General features: G+C 38.2%; 1 protein-coding gene across 8 annotated transcripts in view; it reads right to left on the reverse strand.

The window, feature by feature from the left end:
- The window catches only part of LOC124149745 (protein Smaug homolog 1-like), an 89743-nt gene that overhangs the window by 62916 nt on the left and 9430 nt on the right, over positions 1–17397 (reverse strand). For 7 of the 8 annotated variants that reach the window (XR_006863149.2, XR_007223105.1, XM_046521504.2 and 4 more), the window contains exons 2-6: positions 11798–12112; positions 7372–7965; positions 3641–3925; positions 2348–2457; positions 1640–1726 (exon numbers count right to left, since the gene is read on the reverse strand). Coding sequence is in view for 6 of the 8 variants with exons in the window: in XM_046521504.2 (XP_046377460.1) it covers positions 1640–1726; positions 2348–2457; positions 3641–3925; positions 7372–7965; positions 11798–12005 (1284 nt within the window). In the remaining 2 variants the exon portion in view is untranslated. Of the gene's footprint in view, positions 1–1639; positions 1727–2347; positions 2458–3640; positions 3926–7371; positions 7966–11797; positions 12113–17228; positions 17369–17397 lie in introns of those variants that run through there. The other variant, XM_046521505.2, reaches the window with a different exon arrangement.

The raw sequence follows: 17397 nt of genomic DNA on the forward strand, positions 1-17397 counted from the left end.
TACCACGCTCAATCATAAGTTACGCAATTAAACCCTTGTTGATGAGGCGGTACTGGAAGAATGCCATAGAATTGAACAATAATCTATCGTCAAAAACTACGAGTTGCAAGAGTATATAATAGTTCATATACGCAACTCAATGTAAAACCAAAAATACCAACAAAAGAACCATTTAATCGCATAAACATAGGTACGCAATAAAAGAATTGTTGATGAAGCGGGACTGGTAGAAAGCCGTAGATTTGATATTAATCTATTGGCAACCATATTTTTAACGAGTTGAAAAAGTATACAATAATTTTAGTATACGCAACTCACTGTTACGCCAAAGCTAGTAGTATTTAAGAACATAAGAATATGTTATACATACGTAGCTGAGAATTGTAAACAATATGACTACCTTGGCAGGCAAACGATTGTAACACAATTCAAAATGGTGGCGAACAACAATATTTTGGCGGGAAAAAAGACAAGAGTCTTTTCACGCCTAATTATTCACATAAAACTACACAACATGGTGAAAGTAATATGAAAAGAATACATCACCCATCGCAGATCAATTTTTAAGATTGTAGACAAACTGAAGGTCTAAAATTAATCCAAAAGGTGTGCTGCGACAAGCAGTGATGTGAAGATGACCTTAGGTGTCATCAAGGTCACAGGACAGCGACGGAAGGCCACTGATTGGGACTTGAGAACAACAACTTTATTTCTTCACCCAGGACCTTCGCAGCGCTGTCCTTCTAGTTGTCGTAAGTAAGCAGTGAATGCATTAAGGAGTAATGCAGGATAAGTAAAAAATATTCAATTTTTGACAACACACATAATAATTCCACAAGTTCTATTCATAAAACTTTGCCAAAAAACAAGCATGGGTGTTTACAACTTAGCTTGTTCAAGCATGTACAATATACCTTAAAACACATGGTCGTCATATCACAGAGGATGGTTTCAAAGTTCTTGTACATTATTTGGCATTTTCAGAAGTAGAAGTGTTATCATCAAATCAGAAAACAGAAGGCATGTATCAGAGATTTTGAATAAAATGCTAATAGTAAAACTAAACAAAGCCTAGTTAATTAAAACAGAGTTAATTGATGATATAATTACAGGAAATAGCTGACTCTTGTCTCACCAAACATAAAACCCATTGCCCCATTTCTCTATATTTTACAGGCAGCTTTCTAAGGTTGCACCTTGTCAAGAAAATGGCAGCATGCACTGTAGTTATTCATGTAGTGAACATCAACCAAAAAACAAAAGATAATATGTTTTATGATTGAAACATTTCCAACTGTTTGGTCTGATGATGTTCTTCACTCTGGACATGGTAGGTACCAGTGAACTCATAATGGATCATTACATTGGTACTGGGTAACAAATCAACCATGTAATTACAATCCATAAATCAAACATCACTAGCAGTACTTATAGGCACTCATCGGAACATGACTAAGTGGGACAGACAGACATTAAGACAGACATATTTTATTATAGTTTCACCTAAAAAATAAAGTACATACGGAACATACTAAAATATACATACTGAGCCATCCCTCATGGGAATATAAGATTCAAATAATTAAAACAATACAAAATGGGAGGTGAAATGTGTTAGGCTTAACATTTTAATGTTTACCTTTTCCAGTGCCCGAAGCAGATCCTGCCTCTCTATCAGCTTGGCAATGCTCAGGATGATCTTATGACGGGCACCTTTTGTCACATTCTGAAAATACAGTCATTATGAAAGTAAAATTTGTGCAAAAATACTGTCTCTATAAATCTGACCAATTATAAAATAAATATTGAGTTATCAGTAAAATACAAGTCTTGTAGCCTGAACTTGGCTCTTAACATCATTTTTAGTCCATTTCATGTGATCCTATATGGACTATTATTAGCTGTGATTACTACACCGAACTGTCTTGGGCTTCGGACAAGTGGGCAAAGTAATTTATTACCCTTTGTTCATAAAAATTCATATGTGCATTAGGGCAAATATCACTTCACGTGCACTGGTCTATTGTTTAAGTCATCCAGATGACATTGTTGACATCATTCAAATCTTTTTGTGATGTCATATGTGGAAAACTTGGCCTTCACACAGGGATATCAAAGCTGAAGCATCACCAGACCAGGTGTATTGACGTCAAAAGAAATTATATTGAAATATAATGCGTGAACAGTTTTTATTCTGAACAATTTTCTTCGATAGGCCACACACTTTTTGATTTACTGAATATTATCAGTTGGGCTTGTTGATCTGAAAACATGTTTTTCGACTCGGGAGACTTTTGTTGTATGTCAGAGACTGCAACAACCACATGTCTGATTTTTGTCAGTGTACCTGAGATTCCAGCCATTCCTCAGATAGATTCATCATTTCTTCATACGTCATCTGTCGAAATAGATAGGAGTACTTGTGCAGACGAAGATTTTTCAGCCAGACTGGAACCTCTGCAACAAACCCTCTCAGTTAAACAAAATTGGACAAACATTTAATTTAAATTACTAATCACTGACAATGGTAATCACAGACTTACACATAACTGACCCTTACTCCTAGATTAGGAAACCTCACCTGGCTTGCCAACTGTAACCCAATGTTGTTTCACATTTCTGATTGCATTTTCACTATTTAAGTTTTTAACTAGAGTGTCTTTAATAATTCTTTAAGATGTTTTTTTATTTCTAGACTGTTTTTAGGTTGTCTTAGTCAGAACCTTATTAACCTGTTTCCCAGAGATAACAAAATCTCAGAGATATAACCGAAACTACAGACATAGAAAAAACAGAACCCTGTATCATTTGTATCCATAAAAAATACATATCTAAGCAATATTATCAGTGATGTCAACCCTAATTGAAGCTTTGGAGTAATTAGTGGAATAAAAAAGTGTAATTTCATGAGTAATGTTAACAGGACCACGATGCAGGTTTACACTTCAACATTTTGGTTAGGCCTTGACTTGAGCAAAACACATGGTCAATGCTCCACTTATTCATAAAAGTCATCAAGAAATACTAATGAACTGTTTTTCAGAAAGAAAATGTGATGTTTACGAGTTCTGAAGTAATATCAGTGTATATGCATCGACTGTTGACATGACTAGTGTGTTTCAACATAACAACCATTCAGAGACCTTGTATCATGGAGTAATGGATTGTGTGGATTGAAAGCATGACTCTCCAACGTCCTATAGTCCTTGCCAAACTGGTCAATAGTTAAGGTATCATAACATGTAAGGACTAGTAGAAATTTGCCATTTTTAAGGGTTTTGCTATGTCTGTGTTATCATTATAAGGACTGGTGGACTAAATATGTTAGTTTCTACCGCTGCTCTCACTGATCAGTTTAGTTTCACTGTAGAAAGCTTCATGTCACCAGTGCATTTACAATTATCTCTCCGTGATATGTTATGCATGTAAATATATCATGACAAAACTGACAGAAATCGTAATTTGGAGAACAAGCGTAATGGCATAATTTTAGGCTAAAAATCTTAACTATTATGCTATAAATGTTATGGTTGGCATCTCTGCGTTAACCAAGTAGCCAATGTTATTCATCAATGTTAGTTATACTCCAATGTGATTCCATGATGGCAATAACATTGTCTGATTATCATGTTGAACCTACCTCTCATACCGCTACCATCTTCCAAAAAGCTGTTTCTCACAGGCTGGGGGCCTCCATCATCGGGGTGGGTGTCACTGCCACTTCCCGAGGAGGTGATGCTGCTCTGGGGGGACAGGGGAGCATGTTCACAGGTAGAGTTGTTGGAGTTGCCCCGAGACAGGTGGTTGTCATTGGTGCGCAACCAATCAGTAACAGTTTTCTCTGGGTTTGGAACGCCCACAGGTGGAGTGACTGAATATGTCCTACGTAGAGGTGCATGCAAGTTGTTTTGTTGATTGTTGTTACCTATATTTGGGTCAAAACAAAGATATACAAATAAATAACTTCCTTACCAGTGCTTTCTATCTTGTTATCGTACTTGTTACACTAATCAGTGCTGACAAACCTCTTAATTAAAACTAGTAAAATCTAGATATTTTTTAGATTAGTACATTTCATTTCTCCTCAATGCATTCACTGCCACCATCTGACAATAGTGAAGCTAAAAGATAAAGTGCTGTTCCATTCAGATGCAGGACCCTCCAATCACTAGCTCAGGCAGCAGTAGAAATTGGCACTAGTCCTATAGTCCTTGCCAAACTGCCCAATAGTTATGGTATCATAAGGACTAGTAGAAATTTGCCCTTTTTAAGAGTTAGCGGATGAAAACTGTTTGTTTCTATCGCTGAGCTGCCACATCATACCAGAAGTGGTAGATGACTGATGTCTTCATATTACTGTTCGTCACACGTAATATGTCCTCGGGAGGCAGGTCTGCGATTGGTGGGCCCTAGACGTAGTAATGCAGGATAAGTATACAAATATAAAAAGTATCTAGATTTTACTAGATTTCTTAACAATATCCTGCATTACTCCTTAATGCATCTTTATCCCATGGTATTGAGGCACGAATACCTTCAGATATCTGCTCAAAAAAACTCTCCCTACTGAAAGTCGTGTCAGCCACACCGCACAATTCTTCTGCGCAGATCGGGAATTGATCAGCCAATCATGTCCATGAAAAGGTAACGAGAGTAGGAGTACGTGCTGGTTTACAAACAGTAAAAGACAATACTGTGTGCTAAGGTCAAGAAACTGGGTTACCAAGCCATCATAGTGTATACGCAGTAAAGCCCCCAAACAAGCAAGAAATAAAACCATGCGAGAAGAGTAAGGCTTGCTCTGGACATGATTCAATTTTTTTTTATGGCGTCGCAGATTGGTTACTTGCTATGCTACAACCAGCAGTCCCAAACTGTAAATACTTCATACCTCAGGTAGTGGCTGGTGAAGACTGAGTCAGCCCTCCAAAAACATCCTTCCATGATTGCTCTTACTGTATAGAGCCATCATCCAGTCAATCACCGAATCTCAAGGGAGTTATTTGATATTAGCGCAGAGTGGCTCAGCAATCTCATAAGCCTGAAGGATGATAGCTTGCAACAATAATGAAATGGTATTGCAGCTGACTTCGGTTGTGAACATCTCAGAAACAGGGTTATAAATCGTTTCCACTTACCACGCCTAGTCTTTGAGCAGCAGATGAAAACTCGTAGTGCACACACCTGGCATAATCATGATAATACGAGTTCATCCCTGTCTTCCGCTCCCATAATGGAATAATGGTTGGATAGTGAAAGACCGACTGGGTTGTCCTGGCAACTGGTTTTTAGCTATAAAATCCCACTATAACCTGAGGTGCGTACCCAGCTCAAAGCGTACACAAGTGATATCGGCCACCTGAATCTCTCTCACTCTAGCTGCCATGGTTAGTGTAAGAGTAAAATTGTCTTCTTGGTGAGGTTGAAGAATTATGTGGCATGGAGGACTCAAATGGAGTTCCACGCAAACATTGAAGTACCACATTCAAATCCCACACACGGGGACAAAATTTGGCATTCTGACCCTTAAGCCTAAATTAGCATAACAAAGCCTTCAGTTCCTGAATCTTGGTCATTTTACGATCCTCTGCTAATGCCAACACTGAATATAAAGCTACCAAATATGTAGTGATGGTGCTGCCTTTCAAGTGTCGTTTGGTACGCAAGTGTAGGAGATACTCGGCCAAGAATTGAGGTGAGGCTTTAGTGGGATCTTGAGCCTTTTCTTTACAATAGGTCTCAAATGATTGCCACTTATAATCGTAAAGGCCTTGAGTCGAGGGTCTATGTGCCATAGCAATAGCAGCTCGTGCCGATAGCCTTATTTGTCTAATGCTGTCTGTAAATGAACCAGGCGTATAGATTAAACCTTCCTGGCTTCGGGTAGGGTAGAGAGTGTGTGTGAGTGGTGCCCTGCTTCAGCAGGTGAGGCGGTGGAGTGATGGCTACGTAGGTGTCCTGACGTCCGATGTAGAGCGTCAGAAACCGTTGGATCGGCCATAGGTGCAATCGACCTCTGGGCTGATGTGAGCAATCCCAACAACACTGGTGAAGTGTGAGGGGTTGTCGAAGGGCAGGTGACAGATGGTACAGTATCTTGAGCCACCTGTCCCATGGCACTGTTAGGAAGTCCAAATCTGTTTGAAACGGGTCTCCTATCAATTGGAGTCAGTAAGATGGAATAAGTTACGACTTCGCCTCGTTGACCACCCATCCCAGTTGATAAAGCAGGCGCCTGGGAAAGTCCTGATGGAGAACCAGGATTCCCACATCCGGATTGATCAGAAGACGTTCGTCTATGTACAACGCGAACTGACTGTCCCTACTACAGCAATTATAGCAGCATTATAACTATCCCCGCCATGAGCCACATCAGAAGTTTGTTCGTTCATATGGTAGTGAACAAAAACTATGAAAAAGAGCCCTATAAAGCCTAAGAAGAGATAGGCACTATGGCTGCTTTTTGTCATCAGAAGAAATAGAATAAATTTGAAATTAAGTCTTGACAAGTAACTATTAGTATTAGATAAGCATGCAAACTCTCATTCTTGAAAACTTTAGTAGTTTCTTAGAAAACTTGTCCCCACTGCAAACACCATGCACTAAGTTGAAAAACACGGGACAAGGGTAAAAAAATGTTTTACAGGACCAATTTCGGAACTCAGTCTTGACAAGTTTTTCTTAGTTACCATGCAAACTTGCATTCATGTAACTTCAGTAGTTTCTGAGAAAATTGTCCCCATTTCACATAGAACATGTAGTATGCACAAAGTTGAAAATCATGGAGCAAGGGCCATAACTCTTTAAAAAATTAATTGACGCGGCCAATTTTCGAACTTGGTCTCGACATCTATGTCTTATATAAGCATGCAAACTTTCATTCATGTAATTTCAGCAGTTGCTGAGAAAACTTGTCCCCATTCACTCAGTATGCACAAAAGTTGAAAAGCATGGAGTAAGGGCCATAACTCTGTAAAATATGAATGTGCGACACCAATTTTCGAAGGACAGATGGACAAACTCTGTTCCAATAATGATTCAGATGTATTTCCTGACTTTGCAACCTTGTCACAGATTGCTTTGGCCATTCCAGTCAGTAGCATACCAGCTGAACGTACATGCACACAGGATGCAGAAAAAGTTTATGTCAGCGATGTTTGGAATATAAATACTACAATTTGAACAGAGCAGAAACTTTGTTCAGAAATAAAAAGTGAAAGCTGTAATGTTATGAACGTTCGAAGGTGCTTACTGTTAGGGTTTATCATGTTTATCATATATCTATTATGTGACCAGTCAAAAAAAAACAGGAACGGTATTTTTAAGTTTCTAAAGTTAATGGTAACACTGGGAAACACTTGTTCTACTCACCCTGGTTACTAACTGGTGGTGTGCTGAAGTTAGGTGGTGCAGAGGAAGTGGCATGGAGAGCTGTATGACCATTGTTTGGTGATGATACTACTCCTACATGGCTGTTGCTGATTCGTAATGACTGATGACTGCCCAAACTGTTCCCAATATACCCATTGTTACTAGCATTATCCCCATTATCTGAACCATTCACAATGCTTGTAATGTCTTGATTGGTTGAGGTGGTCCATTGACCACTGTTAGGTCCATTGGACAGTGTAACTGTCTGGTCTGTGACAGCCAAGGGTGGGGACTGACTTGGCCCCCTTGCTGGACTGATGCTGTATGTAAACCTCTCCTCCAGATATCCCAGCCACATTCGGAACTGTAAGCGTTCCTCCCCACTGATGGCAGGGTGGATGAGGGAGTAGGAGAGGAGCTGTCTACTTTCCTCAATGTTCACTCCATTTTCAATGGCATGAGAGAGCACCTCGGGAATGATGCGTAAGTATTCCTTCTTTGCAGAAGCATTGCCTGACTGTAAGAGAGGCAGATATTTGAGCAAGTGGCCGATAGCTTTCTCCTTGGATTCAGAACACACTTTGCTGATGAAAGCTGAAAAAAAAATTAAAAAGATAAAAACTAACTTCATCCAGTGACAAGTCATCAACAGAATCAATACTGCAACCCATTTTACTTCTAACTTAGGCAATAATTTAACTCCATTTAGTTGTGTTGGAAGTTAGATGGTGCCAGTCCTGTTTTTAATCATGATCATGTATTAGTAAATGTTATCAAGTCCCAAGTATTGTGTCACTGATGTGTGTTTGACATGTGTCACATGACAATTCCATTCATTATTCTAGCACTTATTCAGGAAAATATAGCCTACTACTACTTCACACAAGACTAAACTAAAATGTCTTGCCTCCGGTTAACAATGAACCAAAACATATTTCTGCTCTAAAGACATGACTTCCAGTCAATGACATCAATCTGGTTTGGGAATCACATGCCTGATGCAACATGATTTAAACCAGAAAGTCCCAAACCTCAAGCTTGTCCAGCATAAGAAGAAAGGTATACATGTGCACTTCTTGTTTAATGACCATGACCATCAACTTCAGTCAATCACTCGCATACCTTCAGAATTCAGTACCACAAGCATTACAATACCCAATGAAGTAATTTGTGAAATTATGTTGTAAGCTACAATGATGAAACAATGCCCTGTGACACCCTAGCAACAGGTGCCGCTCTCAGTGATCTATCATCTCTACACACAATAACACTGAATCAGCATACATTTACTAAATACCGCCTCCAATTGTGAAGTGCTGGTTTATGAAAGCAGTCATGATTTATCAAGAACTTTTTATTGCTGCTGCACACATCTTAACTTCGCCAATCCAAACCTTATCAATCTACCATGGGGTCCCACATCTTACACAGTGAGTGAGTTAGAGAGTAAGTTGGGTTTAATGCTGCTTTGAACAGTATTCCAGTTATATCACACCGTGTCAGCTTGATGTGGGAGGAAAGCGTGAAGCGATGCAAGTCTTAGGCATTTACCACTTTGGTAAGAGCAGATGAAGTGGCTATATATATTGCTTAGAAGGAAATGTCTTGGAAGGTCCACAAAGCCACTTTCACTCGCTATATTTGCTCAGATTCACTCTTGTGGCTTAAGAAGCCTAAGCCTCCATCATTCCTTACTATGATCCACATTACATTTTGCTCTTACAGTGTCCAAGATTTTTTCTATTACAGAACAGGACGAGTGTGCGAAATGTCATCGTGACGACATGCAAGTGTACAAAGACGGAAGTCACACGAAACTCATGAACATGATGAAATTGGTAAGTGTCTGTCTCTTTCCTTTCATGATCGGAAACTTTTAAGCTAACTAGGCATGACTTAGTTTCCATTTAGCTCAGTCAGTTAGCTTGTTGGTTTAACTAACAACCCAAAGGTGACAAGTACCAGTCCAACAGATTCTCATAAAAACTAGGTACCTGTGTCACTGCCATGTGACCTGAGGCAAAGAATATCTTCATGAGAAGTTGTGATGCTGAATTTTAAAGGCGCTTTGAGCAGTGTTGGCTGAAGAGCGCGTCTTGCGTCTTGGACGCATAAATATGAGTTCGAACGCACCAACATGACATGTGTGGGTCTCGTGGCGCAGTGACTGGACCATTATTAATTTCGGAATTTCATATCAAATGGCCTCTGTTATTGTAAATCAAAGCTGTACGCCTTTGCGTAAAGGTATTTATTGCCAAACAAGACAGCGAAGCATGTTGATTAACACATCCGTTTGCTAGATCAAACCAGTTTCATTATCCTCTCCCTTCTTACTACAAATGCCCAAACCGGTTTCTTGACCTATATCTTTTTCGGTTTTGCATTTTTTAATGTTTGCTAAGGTCCTTAGGTTTGCTTTAGCCAGTCAGGTGCAGCATATTAAGCCGCTCGGATACATTCGTAATTCTATTAGCTTGTTGATTGGTCGAAAACATCACGACCTTGTGTCAAACTAAAAAAAGCCAAGCATATCAAGGGATCAAGGGACCGTGTTGGGTGGTGGTACGCTATATTATCGTGGTAGTTAATTTATAACGGATCGTTATGGCGCACACTTACAAACTTATTAAATATGTCATATGCAAAATGTTTTTGTTCTTTGTTCAACTTTTATGACTCATAAATTAGGATTGACCGAAGCTCATTTTCTTTGCTGAGATTGGTAAACAAAGTACCTGTCATGAGCGATTCTTACCGCAGTAAGGCTGTGTGGATTATATGGTTTACATCACTTCCTGTTTTGTATTTTGCATAATCAGAATGCATCTGACCGAGGTTGGGTCAAGGGACTTCGTCTGAACAAATGGGTTCTTTTCTAATCAATTTCGAATGGAGGCGGGGATAATTCCACTTCAAAAACATCCCAGAAACTATCATAAAAACGTTAACGTGTGTGTACTTGCAAGTAACAATGACATAGCGCAACAAGTCCTATATTCGATCATGCGATGAAATCTATCGTGCTTAGATTTGCATAAGTAAACAGTCGATAGGGTGTGTGGTTCACAAGATTTACCAATACTGCGATACTGTATATGATAAAGAATAAATGTGAACACTTGAATGTTAGCGTTGTTAACATTTATCTATGAATATTTAGTTATTCTACAACAGACTTATCCAGCTGTTTATAACTCATTCTTTGGTGAGTTATATTAAGAAATGAAAAACACATTTTGCCAGAACAGTTATCAGTGTAACTGACATGTTTAAACATTTAATTAAAGCCCCCGAAGTATGTTGACTAGATTTATCAAGGAAAAGCTGGATCCTGAACACACTCTTTCAAAAAAAACGTTTGATATGCCAATTATGTCATGACTCATTGATGTAATTGTCACAGTTAGGACATGAACTCACTACTCAGTACAGTAGCATCAGAACAGCCATTGAACTTGACTGAATCCATAAACTTCAAATCATTGGTAGATCTAGAGAAAAACATTCACAAATGTCTGTCCCAATGACCCCTTACCAAAGGCTGATAACCCGTGTACTGCCTTTTCATTTACTAAGTTAGATGTCAACACGGATAATTTTGTATCAATTAATTCTAATATTCCTTAATATCAAATTTCCATTTCAAGAAATTGTTTGTCCCTTAATGCTCTTGGTCATGAGAGCAGGATGTGCCCTGATGTGAACCTTTCTCTTTCTTTGCCTGTTTGTTGATATTTTGCAGTTGCGAAAAGGTTTCTGATTTTTCACAGCCTCTGAGTTCTGTTGTTTATGTCATATTATAATGCTACAAATTGGACCCCTCCATTTTTGTTAGGGACCCCTAGTTTTAAAATGAAGGGGTCCAAGTGACTCCAAGAAAATTTAAGCTAGAGCAGACACTGCTTTGAGTTTAAAACTTATTTTTAAACAAGGGTGCTATCACCTACGAACATGATATACCTACGCAAGGGTTAGGTTCAGTGCACAAAGAATCCTGAACTACTTACGAATGACCATTCCAGTGACCTTGACCATCAATGAAGGTTGCTCAAAAGTTACCACTTTAAACACACCACCCAAAGGATCAGTATTATTCAGTACAAATTTCATCACACTTGCCCTTCTTGAGTTATCATGGTCATAAAACATTTTTTTTAGTGTATGGCCTGAGAGTGAATTGACTTTCATTATCACTTGATAGTATTTCAAGAACATTCAAAAGGGCTATCCCGTACATAAACCAATAGCGATCAAATATGATGTCCCAAGATGTAACTCAATGTAACATAGAAAATATGGTTTATTGACGTGTCATGACTTGTTATATAGCATTCAAAAAATATAACAACTACATGCTAAAGACTGCAGAAAAAGACATTTAGGAACCACAGCTATGAGAGGAAAGTACAAACATGCTAAGTACCTGGATCATTGGCCTTCTCCTGCAACAGCTTTGCCTCTGTACACTCTGCAAGAGACTGCTGAAGCACCTGCACCAGGAACTTGGCTTGTGATGGTGTCAGCTTCTTCAACAAAGAGTACAGGGCCACCGTTTGCTCACACTCACTCCAAGTTTTGAACCAACCAGTCACTAAGGTCACCTGCTCGCGGAAATTGTTGTTGGATTTCATGTTCCTTCACTTCATTCTACACATTGTCACTTCCAGAAGTACGAAATATATCTTCTCACATAAACACCTCAAAAAATCCTGTGTACTTACAGCAGGGAGTGCCGAATCTGGAACAGAAAAATCTGAAATCTTACATTCTTACAATGTAGAAACATGTCTTAGAAATATCAGCTGTTTGTTACGTTAAGACATACAGGTTTTTTTTACCAGAAGCGAAATTTTTCATCCTCAACATAAAAAGTTTAAAGTGCAAGCACTGGAACATAAAAACTTTGTTTGCATGTTTAGGAATGATTATTATTTCATAATTTTATACCACTTAAAAAATTAATTGACATAAGTTATCACTTATAAGAAATTCAATGTTCCATGCTTCTTGATCTTCTAGTGCTAGCACTTGCAGCTTCAGTTTGGGAATTCCATTTCTAATCTTAACTAATGGCAGCAAACGGTGAATTTGAGGTCACTTGTGTTAGATTACGGTCTTCTTATAATATTGATTACGATCAAGTTTATGCAACATAGCATGACAAAACAGACAAGATAGGTGAAAGGTTCTGAAAACAAACATGATTTTGTAAAATTTATGTATGATATTAAATTTAAAATCAAATAAATATAAATTAAAGCAACGAATAAAGCTATTTTATTTGAATTGTCATATTCAGTTTCTGACGTTTCTCTGGAACCACCATTTTTTAACCAGGACTCCTACAATTAAAGATTCTCACGAGGTTAATCCCTGCAATATAGTTACCCATTTGAAAGTCCTCAGAAAAGTGAACAGCTTCACCCACATAAAAAATTACAAGTTTATATAGTCCGACAGAGAGGACAAAAACACAGACTTTGGGGATACAGTGTTTTTTTATTGCTGGTTTTGTTTAAGTACATAAACTAGATTATGAAACTGACTAATGACACTCTGTCTTCTTTGACCATGTTGACCATTTTAAAATGTTGTTGTTTGTTGCTTAACGCCACACTCAGCTATATCATGTATATGACGGCGGTCTGTAAATAATTAAGTCTGGGCCAGACAATCCAGTGATTGACTTGAGCATCGATCTACGCAATTGGAATACAATGACATTAAAATCCAGTGTCATACAGGTTATGTGTCAACATATTATACATAACCAATCCATTTGAAGAGAGTTACTTTGATTCACAAACTAGCCTAGCAATTCAATTAAACTCCTAGTGTTGTTATCTCCTGTATATGCCAATGTAAACTTTGCATTTCAAAACTCAGCTTCCTCTTTTGTATGGATGGCACCGGGAGAAGATAATAAACTTCAAGATTCTATAACCAAGGTGAAACCTGTCTGACCTCTTCCTGTGGAAGAAGAGATTTTGAAAAGTGTGCTTGGATCTGGTAATAGCAATAGCAATGTAATTCAGCTTGAACTCCAAACTCTCTTCATGAAGCAAGATCACAAAGCTGTGGGCAGGTGTTCTCATCAAGCATGTTTTCATTATGATGATGAGAGTGAGAGCAGTGGCTTGTCTCTGCACCTTGAAGCAGTAAAACGAATATGCTGTACTTCTTTGCTGCTGAACAAACATTATGCCAGAAACATGAGAAAGGATCTGTTCTAGCCTAGGTCCACTGAAGTTATGACCATCAAAATGCATGAACACTTTCTTCAGGTGATCATGTCATGAGACATATCTGGCAACTAGAATGATATCTGGAGCGACATGTGGATCGAAACAACATTCATGAGATATGGTCATGGACATGAGGGAATAGCTGGAGTTAAGAGGCCTGAAACCGGAAAGTCTCTTAGACATGGGCATTCACTCTCAGCATATGCACACAAGGAGAGGAAGATGTGTTAAACATCTGTCAATGTAATGTGAAAGCATGACAGGAAAACCCAAAAAAGAAAACAAACCAAGAATGGAATCAGATGCCAAGGACAGTGGGAACGTTCGTCAGCAGCTGCAACTGTTCATTGATACGATGAAGCTAGAAATGTATGAGGAAGATCTTGTGAACATTGTTTCCAGTAGGCTGTCTCCTTCTGCAGTTAACATTCACGATGCAGAATCTATTGAAACAAACCACATGGAAAGCCTTGAGAAAGGATGGCTAGACAGCTTTCATGAAACTTTTCCAAAAAGATTGTTACAATGGTTGTAAACAGCAAAGAAGCATAGCAATATTGGAACAATGAGAGTTTTCCACACCAGCTTGATCTATTCTCGTGTTACTGGTCTGCAGACCAGCTCTTGTGACGTCATGTTTCTTCTTATGAATTGGCACCAGTTCTCATTCCATGTTTAGCAACGCCTGAGAAATGAGAATATGCAAGGAAATGCTGTCATGAAACTAATTTTACTTGAACCAGTAGCTTCTCATCATAAAGATCATCAAACACACAAGTCAAACAACAGCCTTAATTATTGATGGATCAGCATTGCTGTATGTCATTCCCTGGCCAGATCGAGGAACAGTATAGCTTCATGCCAGGTTTCAAAACTAACATTATTTCAAAATTGCAAGTTAGAGATTGTGGTATTTGCTATGCAGACATGTAGTGGTGTAGGGGAGGTAACTCTGTTGGGTAACACTTCACGCGCGAGGTGCGCCACATGTTTGGAACTTCACGTACAACATAACACATGTGCTAGCCGAGGTCAGCCATCTTATATGCTATGCATGACTGTAACATTCCTTAAGAAACATATGAACCTGCTCAAGACTTGTCATATGACTGATACAACAAGGATGGGTACTTGGTATTTTACCTCAAAGAAATGTACGGCACAAAGAATGTCACAAGGCAAAGAAGAACAACAAATGCCAGCAGTAGAGTTCATCACATGAAGGTATCAACAGTCTTACCTCCCCAGAAGGTTATTCCCACCAATATCAAAGAAAACTAACAGGAGTTGACAAACATTATTTCCATTTCTCTTCAATTACAAAGATCTGCTTCATGTTCATACTAAAGAACACAAACTTACATGAGAGAATAATGGATTGAGTGGTAGTGATACAACAGTATCATATTTTGGGATTGGTAAAGGAAAAGTGGCACTAAAGGCATTAAAAGATGGTCACTTTCACTGCTTAGATATCAAACAGCCAGAGCTACAGATAAGCTGCGTATTTGCATAAAATACCCAAAAAAACTATTCAAAACTCAATTACTTCCAATTAACTTGCGTATAGAAACGCATGCATTAAATGGAAAACTCAATTACAGCACGCATAAATACCCAATACCCAATCAAGCTAATTTCCGAAACACAATTACGAGCTAATTTACTTTTAAGTCAAGCCTATATTTAGAACCATTATACATACACATATTGCTTACTCATTTTGGGAAAAAAAACAATAGAGTGATGAACAGATGAGTGAAAAAATATTCGTTACCCAATGAAAAATGTAATAACCCAATTAAAATAGAAACCCTCAAGTAAAAACTCAAGTGCTACAAAAGTTATCTGGAGCTCTGTCGACAGATTCACCAGCTATCACTTCACAAGTCTGGGTAACCAAAACTCGAACAGGCTCTGCTCAAATTCCAAACAAGCTCTCAGCTTAACTACTAACAAATGTAAAACCTTTTTGGAAAATGTGAAGTGGGCACATCTCCAAACCAATATTTGGAAGACTGCTTTACAGCCAGTCCCACCTGCGATGGATCCAACACAATTTGGTTTCTATAACACGCCTCCTATCTATTTGAATAATAACAAGCATTTTCTAAATTAATAAGCTGTATCGTGTGTATAGCTACCAAGTGTGAAAGAATAGTTTTAAGTGCGATATGAATGCAGCAACTAATGGCCTAACAGTGGTTCGCACTGAAATCAGGGCACAACAGCTACTGGAAGTTGGAACTGAAAGCATCTGCAACAGAACATATTTGGTCCGTTAAATTCTGCATTTCAGCGAAACAGTGTTTTAATCAACGCTTGTCTTCGGATGGACAGATGCTCTATCTACTACCAGATCAAGGCCGTAGTTAACTTTTTTTGACAGGGGGGACAAATATTTGTACAAGTATCACTTGTCCCCAACTTGATTCAAATAAAACTGTTTTCTATAAAAAAAAATCTAGGGGGGTGGCTGGCTACGGCACTGCAGGTAGAGGTTAGCTATGGTGAGCAGCTCTAGGTATAATTATGTAGTAGATTTGTAACTTGCTGTGACATATTTTGAAATGGAAAAATCAACCACTGGGGGAACTCCTCTTGCTGGAGTTAAAACAGATTCCCTGTGTTTGATGCCCTGCACAATTTCATTAATCTCTGACAGGCTTTCATTGCGTGGAACAGGATTGTGGGCAGCAGGTGGTTTAGAGTACCCAAGCAGGGCCCCATTCCACAAACAATCTTAGCACTATGATGACCTTAATTTTGATAGTGTAACTTAGGCTGGTAGTGCTAAGGTCATTTGTGGAGAGTCACGCAGGACGTTAATCATAAAAAGCTAGTTACAGATTTTTAGTTGTTATTATAAGTATTCACAATGTCAAAATCAAAGGTCCTTTCACAAAATTCAACAATGTATTCAATGTTATTTTTGTAGGATTAACAGAAATAGCAGAAACATGCATATGGATGCGTATATATAATGGCTAAGAATCTCAAGATATATAAACATGGCAAAAAATTCTACATACCACACATTATCAGCCAATGAAAATATTCTGTCACTCAGCGCTCACCCCAAATTAGTTTGTTTAGAAAGCCATTACATAAAATTCGATTTCAGCACTTTCACTGGGACATTTAAATATTTTGTACAAATATTTTGAATTTTTTCTCCATAAAAAATTGACTATATGTAGATCTATCTAGAAAAATTATCAATATGCAACAAAATCTCACTTATATACATCTTTCAGTTTACTTGCAGTTTAATCCATCATAGGACATATGAAGCCTATATATAGAAGAGATCTTATAAGTTATGACAAATCTTTTGAGAAACATTATGAAATGTTAAACGTATATCCTAGAGCCTAACAACTCCCATGCACATGACAATAACAAAGCTAGGTAAGGATGTCTTCCTGGATGACAAAATATTCAACAGTAAACATTCATTGTCTAAGAATGCCATGTCAGAAATTCTCATCATGAATATAACACACAGCTACCTTGCATGTACTTCATGAAATATATGTCTATCATAATGTGGGTTATATATCATACTAATTATGTCAGATGACCAACCATAACTCATAACGCACATACCATAACCATGTCCTGCCGACATTTCTCTTAGATTTTCGTATCTGACATCTGGATTTGTCCATCAAACTCAATACCTATCAACAATGATTCATGATACGATATTACTCATAAACACAATAACTTAAAATGTATCATCAGACGACGATGAAACTATTTCGATGGACGGGTG

This window comes from Haliotis rufescens, unplaced genomic scaffold (assembly GCF_023055435.1).
Source record: "Haliotis rufescens isolate VD_foot unplaced genomic scaffold, xgHalRufe1.0.p SCAF_3, whole genome shotgun sequence".
Lineage (NCBI taxonomy): Eukaryota > Metazoa > Mollusca > Gastropoda > Lepetellida > Haliotidae > Haliotis > Haliotis rufescens.